At 34.9% G+C, this 15000-nt stretch overlaps 1 protein-coding gene across 4 annotated transcripts in view; it reads right to left on the reverse strand.

Annotated features, from left to right (window-relative positions):
* Positions 1-15000, reverse strand: part of LOC144975032 (protein deacetylase HDAC6-like) — a 331648-nt gene that overhangs the window by 103341 nt on the left and 213307 nt on the right. For all 4 annotated transcript variants that reach the window (XM_078918681.1, XM_078918683.1, XM_078918680.1 and 1 more), the window contains one exon: positions 2539-2620. In XM_078918681.1, coding sequence (XP_078774807.1) covers positions 2539-2620 — 82 coding nt within the window. The remainder of the gene's footprint in view (positions 1-2538; positions 2621-15000) is intronic.

The following is a 15000-nucleotide window of genomic DNA, read 5'->3' on the forward strand; positions in this document are numbered from 1 at the left end:
GTTTTGACTATATTAACTTTCGCGTTGATTGAATTTCTTCAACAATACCTCTGATCTATTCTCCTTTTTTTAAAAATAGGGTTGACGGTCAAAATTGTTCCGTACAGCCAATGTTAAATTTTTCCAACGAATGCCGAATTATTGACAAATCTGAAAAATCAATATAAAAGTATTCTAAATTAAGGGTAATGTTATCGCTCAATTGACTATTTATCATAATCTGCTGGGGCATAAATAATGATCAGTAATTTGAATTTAGGAATCGCCATCTGGCCGTCCTGTTGCCAGATTCATTTCAGACGTTATTACCGGACAGACTTTTCTCGTTGATAGCTCAAAAGATTCGACTCGATCTATATTGATTCCCACAATACATGTCGGTATCAATATAATAATTTAGTTCGTAATAGCCTTTTTTCCCCGGCAAATAGTAACCTAAAATTCAGTTAAAAGATACTTATTTGGCCTTTCAGAATATACATTGGATAATACAATTCCTTCATAATGGAGAGTTTGAATGACCAATATACATTTTTTTCCATTCAAGTTAGAGTATCATCAATCAACGTCATTTTCGTTTGTTAAAAAGGGGGTAGTCACTCACTCTAGACAAGCGTGTCAAACTTATTTTAAACATATTTCCTCATAACTATGCCAATTCGCTTTGCAAGCCATCTAAAAGTTGAGGCGCTATTCACATTTATTTATTTATTTATTATTATTGTTGTTTTTATTTTTTTTTTTTGGTAGCGACCTGTAACATTGAAAACCAAAGCTTATGAAAAGGTTCTCCCTTGGCTTGCACGGCCAACCATCAAAAACCTTCACTATGACATTATAAATAACATTATACATCACGGTGTGTAGGCCAGACAACTTACAATTTTGGTATATCGGGAATAAAACTAAATGAGGATTGGAACAACATTCCTTGGACTATTACGAATAATCCCAATATGTTTTAATGATAACACAGGCTGTCCACATTGTGAATTCATCTGAAGGTTACACAGTACATTTTCGTCATCGCCAATTTGTACTCTTCCTCATCATTCAGATTTTTGTCAATAAATCGTACGAAATCAAAACAAACATGTCATATAATTTTTAATTTAAGATCTGTTGTTGCAATTAATAATAATAATAATAATAATAATAATAATAATAATAATAATAATAATAATAATAATAATAATAATAATATAATTTAATAATAATAATAATAATAATAAAATAATAATAATAATAATAATAATAATAATAATAATAATAATAATAATAATAATAATAATAATAATAATAATAATAATAATAATAATAATAATAATAATAATAACAGAGTCTTATATAGTGCACGGTATCCTCAAACATGATGCTCTTGCGCTTTGCATGAATTGATCAGATCGACGATTTTGTAAAGGGAAGATTGAAAATTAGATAACAGATTTGAAGATATTCAAACTTGGAAATTGGGGATGAAGGGCAATTCACATATACGACGGTAATAGGTGAATAGACGGATGGATAGATAGATTGGCGGATGGGTAGATGGATGGAAGGATGAATAAATGTATGATTAATGAATGGATCAATGGATTGATGGCTGGGATTTGAAATAGATAAAATAAATGAGTGGCCAAAACGGGTAAGATGTATATATCAACAAACAGTTGGAAAAGCTGGAAGGATGGACACTATAGATATGGCAGGATAGATAGATAGATAGATGTGTGGATGGAAATGGATGGTTGGATGTATAGATAGATGGATCGATGGATCGATGGATGGGTGGATGGATGGATGGATGGATGGATGGATGTGGGTGGGTGGATGGATGGATGGGTGGGTGGATTAATGGATGGATGAGTGGCCAGAAACGGGGTAAGATGTATATATCAACAAACAGTTGGAAAAGCTGGAAGGATGGACACTATAGATATGGCAGGATAGATAGATAGATAGATGTGTGGATGGATGGATGGTTGGATGTATAGATAGATGGATCGATGGATCGATGGATGGGTGGATGGATGGATGGATGGATGGATGGGTGGGTGGATGGATGGATGGGTGGGTGGATTAATGGATGGATGGAATGGTGGATTGATGGGTGGATGCGTGGGTGGATGGATGGATGGATGGGTGAATGGATTGATGGATGGATTGAAGGATGGATGGATAGATGGATGGATGAATGGATGGATAGGTGAACGGATGGGTGGATGGATGGATGGATTGGTGAATGGGTGAACGGATGGATTGATGGGTGGGTTTATGGATAGATTAATGAATGGATGGATGGATGGATACAAAATAAAATGATGAAGTTAAAGACAACACCAATAACAACAACAGCAAGACCGGTTAAACTTGTTTTATATTTTTATTTTGGTCAAAGAACTTTTACTTCGAACTTCCTGTCAATCAATAAAATATGAAGTAAAAATTCACTGGTCAAAAGGGTAAAAGTGTTTTGTCAATGTACAAGAGATTAGATGGTAGATGGTACAGATGTTATTGAGAAAAAGGAAAACTTACCTTTCCGAAGTCTTGGAATAATTTGATGGAGCGGTAGAGGGACGGGCTCGTTCCCGCGGCTTTGGCGTTTGTGGGATTTGAACTGTGGAAGATACATATATAGAAGACATGTCTGACTAATATATATATATATATATATATATATATATATATATATATTATATATATAATATATATAATTAATAAATATATAATATCCATTTGTGATATCGAGCTATTAATATAATCGTTTTCAGAGGGTTGATAAAAGATATAATATAATGATATGATATGATGTGATATTATGATATGATATGATATGATATATTGATAATATGATATGATATGATATGATATGATATAATGTGATATGATATGATGTGATATGATATATGATATGACATGATATATGTTATATGTTATGATATGAGTGATATGATGATATGATATATATATGATATATCATTGATATCATATGATGATATATGAATGAAGCAAATATGTATATATCTAAAATATGAAAGAATGACACGTTTTTATGACGCAATATCCATCGATATGCCCAAAGCGCTTTACAAAGGGTCCCAAGCCAACGGTAACACAACACATGTAGAGCAAAACACGCAGCTTGTAAGTCGATATTATAATTATCTTTTTCTCACGGCTGTTACTTGTTTTATTATGCATGCATGATGTTTTATTCAACAAAAACATACGTCATCACAAACGAAGAATCCTCATCTAGAAAAATGTGTGAATGCAGTTAACAATATGTGAGCCGACACCACAAAACGGTACCATTTTCATGTGATTTGGATGAAATCTAGTTTAACATGAAAATGATGAGCTTCATTTGCTATTTCATGAAACAAATTAGAAAGCAGGCACTGGCGTTATATATAAAAATCTGAAAAAGTGTGTATAAAACAGTGCCAGACAAAAGCAAGAAAGAAAAATAAAAAGATAGGAAGAGAAAAAAAAATTCTAAACATCCGCCTGTATCCCCAGTCAAGGCCGGCTGATTTCTGGAAAATATTTTCTTGTATTTTTCGGTCTTGTTTTGTCTGTTACTTATAGATACTGTTTCATATCTTTAATGTGAGGCAATAGATATCATGACGAACATTGAATTTCGACATTTCTGGTCATGTTTACATTTGGTATTAGTCATCTGATCACCCAGGCATAATACTGTTTAAATACGAGAGGTCACATAGTATGATAATACGTCATTATGTAAATTAGGCATTTAAATCTTCATATTACAAAAACCTACAGAGCGTTGTCATAACCTAAAATGATTGCAAAACACGATCACGTCATTGGCCAGGTCAAATATTTTCACACCTGTCCAATATAACATGCAACGGTGAGAAATTAGACGAGAATTACAAAATTTCAGCTGGTAGGTTCATTCAGTGCAAACTTGAAAATGGCATCCATGAGTTGTGTTGTGGCAGAAGGGAAAGGCTCGTGATGATTCATAGAAGTCACTAGCACTAACTGTACCCGAGGAATACGTGGTAGGTACTTGCCCAGTTGCCCTGTTTCCGGAGTGCCGTTCCAGCAGATAATAAGCATTTTTGGTTTAAAAGACGATGTTGACTTATATGACGGCAGGGTCGAAGATAGACTAACATCAACTTATGGATGATTTTAGCTTGGGCAAGTTGATGGCCCAGGGTCACTGTCTTTTGATTAGAAAGGTCATATAGTTGAATCCTTATAAAGACATGTTTTGTGAGCTTTAAAGTCAATGTCTAGTGATGTACCGCTTTAAGAAAGATATAACGCCGTTATAAAGCGCGCATCTTTAACTTCTTTTTTTTTTAAGTCTCAAATCTTTTTTCGGAACAATGTTGGCAGGACGACAAAATAACAATAAAATACAAATACATTATTAAATTAAATAAGATAGTCATGTCCAAAACTTAAATCTGGTTCGGAGTTGTGAAATAGTCGCGACGGTTGTCGTTGCCGAAGGGATTGTCATTTTGCCATCACAGTAGGGAGGAAGCGGAGGCGGACGTCAATTTCAGGGTATAAGTTTCACTTTTTTATGTCCTCGGCTTTGATCGTGTGATTGAAAGGACAGGCGCGGTTTTGTTATGGTCACGTCATTCAGTATCTCAAAGGTGTTGCTTGATGTTATGAATCTGGTGATAAAACTTGAGTAATTATAAAGATATAGTGAGACAAACCACAGATAAGAGTTTGTCTCTTTGGGTCATACCGGATTTTCCCTCTCTCAAAATACATGTTTATGAGGAAAGAATATATAAGAAATGGTAGGCTTCAATGGAATCCCATTTGTTCCCATACAAATAAAGATAAAAAACTTTGTCGCATGAAACGCGGAATGATCCTCTTGGGGAGGGGGTGGGGGGCTACCCACTTTTCAAGTTGCCTCGCCATGATCCAATTGATTTTCTATTGTCTTGAATTGTGATTTCATCCCATGCATTTTGAATTGACTCCTCTAATTCTGCTTCTGTGTAAACTGTTTTACGACCCTTATAAATCATATTGGACATCAATGACCAATTGGATTCAAGTCAGGACTCATTGGAGGCCATTCATCGTTAAAAATAAATCGCCTATAATATCTCCTGCCCGTTCTGTAAATTATACAGCATTGTTAGAAGAAAAAGAAACTTCTCCCAGTCGATCATCTGATTTTTAACCATACAGGGCAACTTCTTCCTGCACTAGTCACACTGCACTGCTAAAACAAGACGCAAGTTTGGAAACTTTCGATATCGTGATTTTTATGAGAGTTTGGTATAACTTACTTACTTACTTAGGCCGCCCCTTGGGGCGCCCAACATGAGCCACAAGTCTTCGCCATTCTGTCCTGTCCTCCATAAGCGTACGCAGCTCCCGGGTGTTGTCCATTCCTGTGTCATCTAGCAGACAGTCAATGTAAGTTTTATTCTGCCTGCCTCTGCTTCTGGTTCTCTCAGGTGGTTCCCATAGCACAAGACTGCTTTCAATCTCCTCCTTGTGTCTCCAGCAGTGCTCCGCAAGAAAGGCCAATTAGCATACAGTCAAAGAATGGAGAATGGCTGAAGGAAGTTGACAACTTCAAGTACCTTGGTGGTTGAACCCAAAGCAGTTGCTCTGATATTTCTGTCAGAAAAGCATTGGCTTGGAGTGCCTGTCACAAACTCAGGAAAATCTGGAGTTTAAACCTACAGAGGGAAATAAAGAAGAGACTGTTCCTGGCAACGGTAGAGTCAGTGCTTCTATATGGAGCAGCGACATGGACTCTTACTAAAGCTCTTGGGAAGCAACTGGACGGTTGCTACACCCGTATGCTGCGGATGGCCTTCAATGTAAGCTGGAAAGAGCACATATCAAATGAAGAGCTCTACAGTGACCTCCCCCAGTGATAACTAATAGAGTTTAATTAAACTTGGACAATAATTAACTTAAAGTTTTGTTTTTGCTGCTTGTAAATGTTTGTATATTTCTGATTTATACTTCGTATTAAAATAGCGTGATAATTTTTTTCAGGTTTTTTTCTCGCATCCTATAAATATATCTGTTGGTTAATAAACCACAAAATACTACACGGAAAACAAGAATCATAAATAATATATAATTTTGCGATATAAGTTATATTTATGGAGATCTAGGTGTATGTGCAACAAGTTTGCAAGTCTGCTAGCTGAACGCAAGGACTTGTTTTAACATCGTTGTGATGGAAAATATCTGCGTCTGCAAGGGGGAATTTTCATTTCAGCAACGGGCCATAACAAAATGGTTTGTGATCCCGCAGATGAGTACACGTCCCTTTCGGTGACTAAATTTCAAAAAATAAATTAGATTTTACAATCTGATCTAATATGTAGCAATATCATGAAACACATTGATTTGCAGTACTGCAACCACCATCGAGTACAGACGATAAAAGTTATTTTGCATTTTACTTTACTTTATTTGTTTTTCATGTCATTTTGTGTATTGTTGTGCGGACGAAGGGTTTGCACCCGAAACGTCCACTGTCTGTTTTGTTCCAATACGAAGCCTCTCCATTTTCACTCTTTCGTTAGTATTTTCACGATCACCGGCTTCAGGCCGCCCTGCCGCTTTCTACTTTTCGCAGCTGATCACGACTTTAATGATTTTGTTAATATTATAATATTATTAACAAAGGAGGCCAAACAGATGACATTCTACTGGATTTCAGCAAACCATTTGATAAAGTACACCATTAAAGCTTCTTGAACAAGATTAATCATTATGGGATCTCAAAATTCACCTACATTTGGATTACATCATTTCTTCCGATGCGATCCCAAAGTGTTATGACTGAAAACAAAACGTCGTATCAGGTAAACATTAAGGATCAGTTGTATGCCCACTTCTTTCTTTAATCATATGCCGGGTCAATCAGGATAAAAAGGTAATAGCCTTTCTTATAGGACTGCAATACGCCACAAAAGACCTGGAAAGGCTACAATCATGAGAGAAAGAATGGAAAATGGAATAGCTCAATTCTTTTAGATTGATCTGGCGGGCAGATGTATTTTACTTAAAAGCATAGCGAAAGCATTGGCTACCTGCTTCAGTCCTTTGATCAGTGACTGAGTTACAATTACAAGGACATGCACATACAGGAATATCACGTAGAACTCATCAAACCTTTCGAATTGTTACTAAAAAGGAAGCCTTAATTGAAAATATTATCATTGAGAAGGATTTGGATATTTTTATTATCACGGAAAGTTGGCTTAAAAACAATGACAGTAAACTGATTCCACGAGGATATAGTTTCATAGCACAGCATCGAAAAACCGGTCGAGGAGGAGGGATTTTTGTTATTCATAAAGAATCCGTTAAGCTACAGAAAAACAAGACGCAATCGAATTACAAAACTTTCGAATCTCTAGATATGACATTAACATCAGAAAGGAATGAGAAGTACCATGTTGTTGTAATTTATAGACCTCCTCCATCTACAAGGAATAAACTCACACATAATCAATTCTATGATGAAATCGACACGCTCGCGTTAGAAACTAGCACAACCAGTGGTGAAATTCTTATATTGGGCGATTTTAATGTTCACATGGACGATCTAACGGATACAAAATGTTTGAAGTTAAAGGATATTTTAGATAGTCACAATTTAAGACAATATGTAAAGGACGGAACTCACAAGGCGGGGCACATCTTAGACTTAATAATTTCCAGGAAAGATAACAAAATAATTGATAACGTTGACGTTTTGGATCGCACAATTTCAGATCATAACCTGATTGCTTTAAATCTAAAAATCGAATGCAAAACAACCGTCAAGAAAACGATCACATACCGGAAAACAAAATCACTAAATAAAGAAACATTTCAAGAATCCATCAGGTCTTTGGATTTACTCGCCTCTGTTAAGAGTTGTGATAATGTTCACGATATGGTAAACACATATAATAATTCATTGAAAACTGTGTTCGATGAGCTGTGTCCATCGGTCACGAAAGAAATTATTCTTCGACCAAACACCGAGTGGTATTGCAACGAGTTACAAACACTAAAACATCAACTCAGATCTGCCGAATGGATTTGGCGTCGATCCAAATTAGAAATTCATAATCAAATTTATTTAAGACTAAAACACAAACGGAACAAATTAATTCTATCATGTAAAAAAACATACATTCAAAATAAAATAACAAGTGCCAAACGAAACTCACGTGAACTGTTCGCCACCCTGAACAAACTGATGAAGGATCATCCTTCAAATAATTTCGAGGACCCTATTGCTACCGCAAATAGTTTCTCTCTACACTTTAGAGATAAAATATCAGGTATTCGGAATAATTTGGACAAAGAAGAGACAATGAAAGCACAAATAAATGAAACTAATGCACTTCCAGCCGGAGCAGCATTCGACGAATTTGAACCCGCCACTGAAACAGAAGTACTGTCTGCGCTGAAACAATGCTCCAAAACAACCAGCCCAATAGATCCCATTCCTTCATGGCTTGTTCTTTCTTGTGCTAATATTTTGGTTCCCGTTCTTACTCATATTGTAAATGCTAGTTTGTTTATTAGTGAGGTATCTAATAATCTTAAACATGCTATTGTCACTCCCATATTAAAGAAATCTAGCCTTGACAAAGAAGACCCAAATAATTATCGACCAGTCTCGAATCTCACACTCATGTCTAAACTAATTGAGAAAATTGTTGCTTTTAGGCTTAACACGTTTTTGAATGAACACAATTTGTTCTCTAAATTTCAGTCTGCTTATCGCCCCTTTCACAGCACTGAAACTGCTCTTATCAAAATCCATAATGATATCATAAATCATTTATGTCGGAAAAATGATGATGTTATTATCATACTACTCGACCTTAGTGCTGCTTTTGACACAATAGACCATACTCTTTTAATTGACAGACTTAAGACACTATACGGATTTGGGGGTACTCTCCTTGACTGGTTTTCTTCTTACCTCTCTGACAGAATTCAATCAGTGTCTGTAAATCGACATGACTTCTCTTCTCCTTGTCCCCTATCTTTTGGTGTACCACAGGGTTCAGTTCTGGGACCCTCTTTATTCACCCTCTATATCAGACCATTAGGTGACATCATCTCAAAATATTTTATTAAGTACCATTTTTACGCAGACGACACCCAATTACTGTTTCCCATTAATACTGACAATCATCTCAATGTTATAACGGATATAGAAAATTGTATCTCTGAGATTAGTGACTGGATGTGTTGCAACAAACTCAGGTTAAATGAAAATAAAACAGAGGTGTTGCAAATTACAAGACGGGGCCTCGTGGACCTTTCCACGCTTAACCTGAATCTCTCTGATTGTGTAATTCCCATCACTAAAGAACCTGTGAGAAACTTAGGAGTTTTATTCGATACCAAATTAAACATGTCTGCCCATGTCACTAATGTAACTAGATCCTGCAATCTTTACCTTAGATCTATTGGTGCTATTAGAAGGCTTCTTGATATTGATACTACTAAACTTCTTGTGGTCTCTTTGATTCTTACCCGCCTTGATTATTGCAATAGCTTGCTCTATGGTTGTGATAATAATGTCATTAATCGACTCCAAAAGATACAGAACAAAGCAGCTCGATTGGTAACGTTATCTAAAAAGCGCGAGCATATAACACCGATTTTGGAGGACCTACACTGGCTACCTGTAAAGTTTAGGATTGAATTTAAAATACTCACCCATGTTTTCAATTGCTTAAACAATTCCGCTCCTGTTTACCTTCAGGAACTTATCCACCTTTATGAACCCAGTCGAAATTTAAGATCTGCTAATTTAAATATCCTAAGGGAACCCCCAAAATCGTTAGTTTTTCATGAGAAATCCTTTGACCACCATGCCCCCCGACTGTGGAACTCCATCAATATTGAAACTAAAAATAGTGAAAATCCACTTATCTTTAGAAAACGGTTAAAAACTGAGCTTTTCTGTAGGGCATATAATTTGGACTCTTAGTATGTATTTTATTATAATATATTATGTTATCATCGAATTTGTGTGGTTTTAACATGCCAGTTCTATATTTGTATATCATACATGATGTGTTGATGTAAAGGGCCAGTGAGCAATTCCAAATTGGAACTAGGCGCTATATAAGTTCATTATATTATATAAGTTCATTATATTATTGTCTTTATAATGTCTTTATCATAGTGTAAACTGTGTTGGACACAACTAAGGAACACACTTGGTGACAAAATTACTCCCATATATAATATAATATAATATAATATAATATAATATAATATAATATAATATAATATAATATAATATTATATATATATATATATATATATATATATATATATATATATATATATATATATATATATATATATATATATATATAAGTACGGACACTCACATTTTTCTGTCAATACAAATATTTCAATGTGTTTCCATATCGTCAGTCGACGTATCCGTAGGGTACTTTTCTTTTAATTGAGTTCGATGTTGTTTATTTTCGTCCTTGTTCTTACTTCCGATGTGTGTTATCTTCAAACTATTCGCGTTGGCCAAGACATCCACGGTATTAAAGCCCATCCCAATCTCCCAAGCATTGTACTCATATTAGTCTTGAATTAAACATGTTTTGCATATGTAAATATGAGCTCCTTTCAAAGTTAAAAAAAAATATCAGTTAATAATGAATGAAACCTTTACACTATTTGTAAACGTGTTGGAAATGAAATGAAAGCAGATGCTATCAAATATAAATAATCCTTTTTGATGACGTCAATCTAAGGTTATAGTTTATTATTTTTCAATACAGGCCACCTAGAATGCTTGGACTGCTATATTTTCCAAGTAAAATCTTGTCCTAACATTTTTCTCGGCGTCCAGAGTTTCTTTCCATTAGTATCGGGTAAACTACTATTAATCCCACTATAAACAAATGGAGGTACGTGTAAATATACAAGGATAAAATGCACGTAGCCCTTTTTACTGAATAGCCGGCAAAGAGGTACATCTGCGGTGCCGATTGGCCTGAACGGTAACGTAACAACATCAAACAGAATTAAGCGCTGTCAATGCCCAGGTGGGTGGCCATAATGACAACATTGGCTTCGGTCTTTAGGTTATCAACACAATAACTGGATCACGAAGAATGAACGAGAACTGGTACTGGATTCCAAGAATGGCACCTTAAACGGTTAGGCCAGTTGTATATTATGAAACGCCCATTCGACTCTAAATCGGGTGTACAAAAAATAAGGGAGAGAGGGGGGGGGGGGGGGGGGGCTCAAACTTTGAGATCATACTCTTCTTATTGTCAGATATCTGATCTTAGTAGAAGAGGCACAGGACGATTATGTAAGTAGAAGACAAACCAATTGATAAACTGGTTTTCATATTGTAAAATTACATGAGCCATGACATTTACAATTAATGTTGATTGATGGAAATAATAACATCTTACTTTAAATCCAATGCAATTATCGGTAACAGAACCATGGCTAATGTGCCAGGTATGCCATGCTGACATTAATAAATTGTCGCCGGATAAAATATACGATTACATTGGATAAAATATACGATTACATTTTAAGAACAGAAAAACAAGAAGAGGAAGAAGGGTGGTGATGATGATGATGATGATGATGATGATGATGATGATGATGATGATGATGATGATGATGATGATGATGATGACGACGATGATGATACAGGTAAGACCAGATAATTTGACATTAAAATAAACTTGGTACACGGGTTATTCTTCATTTCCATGTGGTTTGAGTTTATAGGTAATGACTATTAAGTATTACATAAATAAACCAAATAGCATCGGGCTGGTCCAAGATGGTTGTAGACTGGTCTGATGATAGGGAAGATTTAAACAATCTGTGGACAGGTAAGTTTCAGGGCCGTGACGTATTGACCTGAGCATAGGTTGAGGATGCAGGTGTCTCAACTATATATATAAATAGAGGTAGGATCAAATGGGTACGAGCTTGTTTGACTCACCTGATTCTCCTGGTGCCGAAATAGATATATAAATAGTGACAGATAGGCTGAGCAGCGGTACGATAATATCACACAATTCACAATATCACACGCCATTAGCTCTACGACCCCCACTCGCTTCGTTCAGGTGCAGCTGGTTAGCAGCTCTCTCTCTCTCTCTCTAATATATATATATATATATATATATATATATATATATATATATATTATATAATATATATATATATATATATATATATATTATATTTATATATATTATATATATATATATATATATATATATATATATATATATATATATATATATATATATGAAACTAGATATATATATATATATATATATATATATATATATATATATATATATATATATATATATATAATATATATATATATATATATATATATATATATATATATCCTTTCTCTTTCTTTTTCCTTTCTCTTTTTCTCTATCTCTTACCCTCTTTCTTTCTTTCTTTCTCTATCTCTCTCTCTCTCTCTCTCTCTCTCTCTCTCTCTCTCTCTCTTTCTTTCTTTCTTTCTTTCATTCTTTCTCTCTCTTTCTTTCTTTCTCTCTCTCCCCTTTCTTTCTTTCTTTCTTTCTCTCTCCTCTCTCTCTTTCTCTCTCTCTCTCTCTCTCTCTCTCTCTCTCTCTCTCTCTCTCTCTCTCTCCTCTTTCTCTTTCTTTCTACACGTTTTCTTTCTCTATCTCCCTCTCCTCCCCTCTCTCTTTCTTTCTTTTTTTCTACCCCCCCCCCCCCCTTCTTCTTCTCTATATTTTTATTCCTTTTTTCTCCCTCTCTCTCTCTCTCTCTCTCTCTCTCTCTCTCTCTCTCTCTCTCTCTCTCTTCCATCTCTCCTTCCAACCATTTAATTTTTTAAAATCTTATATTAAATGAAGGATTGCACGAAGGAGGTAAATAAACCATGGGATAAACGAAAGCAAAACAAAAGAAATACGTAAGCGGCAAAGACTAGGGGAATTCCCGAAAGTGGGGGTTTTATCGTCGATTTGATTTGATGCGGTTTCTTTTCTCGCCAACCGAAGCCTGGTCTTTGCAATGATAACTAACATTTATTTATACCATTTAAATAGAAAGTATTGAAGTCGTTCACGGGTGATATTTTCAGGATGGTTCCGTGTTAAGGAGAAAGATTGAACGGGAATTCCCAAACTTGAGTCGATCATCGATCATTGGACAAAGAGCAAAAGCGAGTTTAATGATTTTAGGACCACCAAAACTATGACAAAACTATGGCAATATACGTTTTACTGACAAAACCTCAAGGTAACCCCATTTTGTAAATTGGCACTTTTATATTAACCCTATTAATCACTTCGTGATTATGAAATGCCCCATGGCCCCAAGTCACATTTGTGAGTAACGTCCAATCTCATATCGAGATCCGCTAACATTTTAGAGGGTTTATTCTACCAATATCATTGAATGATTAAGGAAGAAGGAACTTATTTTAGTAAATCAATGGCCAAAAACAAAATTTTAAGCAAATTTTAACAGAAACGCGTCAATTATGTGAATAGTGTACTAGAATTCAGAAATAAAAAGCCATCTATTTTCAGTAAGAAAATGTTAAGGACTACAAAAAAAAGTGTAAATCAATTATTTTAACTAAGGGCGACGGCAATGAAAGCTGTCTCCATGGAAATGACAATGTGTGTGTGTGTGTGTGTGTGCGTGTATGTGTGTGTGTGTGTGCGTGTGTTGATCCAAAGTTACACCGTCTACTATTCACCGTCAAATCACTGCTTGATGGTCCCACTCACTGCTTGGTACTGGATTATTCGTTTGCATTTGCCGCGCCGATTCAAAATGCGAGTATAAGTAATAAGTTTCTAAAATCAGTCAATCAAACGTATTGAATAAAGGTCATGAACTATGCAAAACAAAAAAGCAAGTGCGAGTTCTTCTGACCTATTAGGTTGAATTTTATGGTTACAAATGCCATGTCCAGATATCTATTTTCTTTCCAAAGATACGTATTGATTCCATGATTAATGTTTAATATTTCCTTCAGGTAACCAAATTTGGCTCAAAATATCGAGTCAAATCTCTGGTTTCAAATCTTTAAGTTTTTATTCTCTGTTGTCTTTTCATACTTCATTTCTTGTTATTATCAACATAAGTGCCTGCTCAACTCATTTTCTTAATTTATAATTGCGTCATCAATAGTCGAAAACTACTTCCGTAGATACGAGACTTAAATAGATGTTATTTCCTTTTAAATTTAATTATCGATAATAGGTTGTTGAAGAGGCCCCGATAAAATAGTCATAAATTTATAAATTTCACACAGTACCTTGTCAATCTGTTATTAAATTTAGATAGAAAACACATTTAATAAACAAATATGTAAATAAGCAGAATCCTTGGCAGATTCACACAGTTCTCCTGTAGATAGTTTTATCGACACGGGGTCGACCGAACTCCAATCACAGAAGTTCACCTTTAAGGATAAAAGAGGGAAACATTTGGTTGGGTTGATCTTTTAATGGATTTTATACGTTTGTTTCTTTCGTGTTTGGTGGAAGGGGGTGTTGGGTAATCAAGCAACTGACCGCAAGATGGACGGGAAAACAGACAGACAAATATACCGCCAGATAGATAGATAGATAGATAGATAGATAGATAGATAGATAGATAGATATAGATAGATAGATAGATAGATATATGGATAGATAGATAGATAGATTGATAGATAGATAGATAGATAGATAGATAGATAGATAGATAGATAGATAGATAGATAGATAGATAGATAGATAGATAGATAGATAGATAGATAGATAGATGGGTAGATAGATAGATAGATAGACAGATGGATAGATAGATAGATAGATAGATAGGTAGATAGATAGATAGATAGATAGATAGATAGATAGATAGATAGATAGATAGATAGATAGATAGATAGATAGATAGATAGATAGATAGATAGATAGATAGATAGATAGATAGATAGATACA

The sequence above is a fragment of the Berghia stephanieae genome, chromosome 6 (genome assembly GCF_034508935.2).
Source record: "Berghia stephanieae isolate SIO BIC M18660-M18661 chromosome 6, UCSD_Bste_1.3, whole genome shotgun sequence".
Classification (NCBI taxonomy): Eukaryota; Metazoa; Mollusca; class Gastropoda; order Nudibranchia; family Aeolidiidae; genus Berghia; species Berghia stephanieae.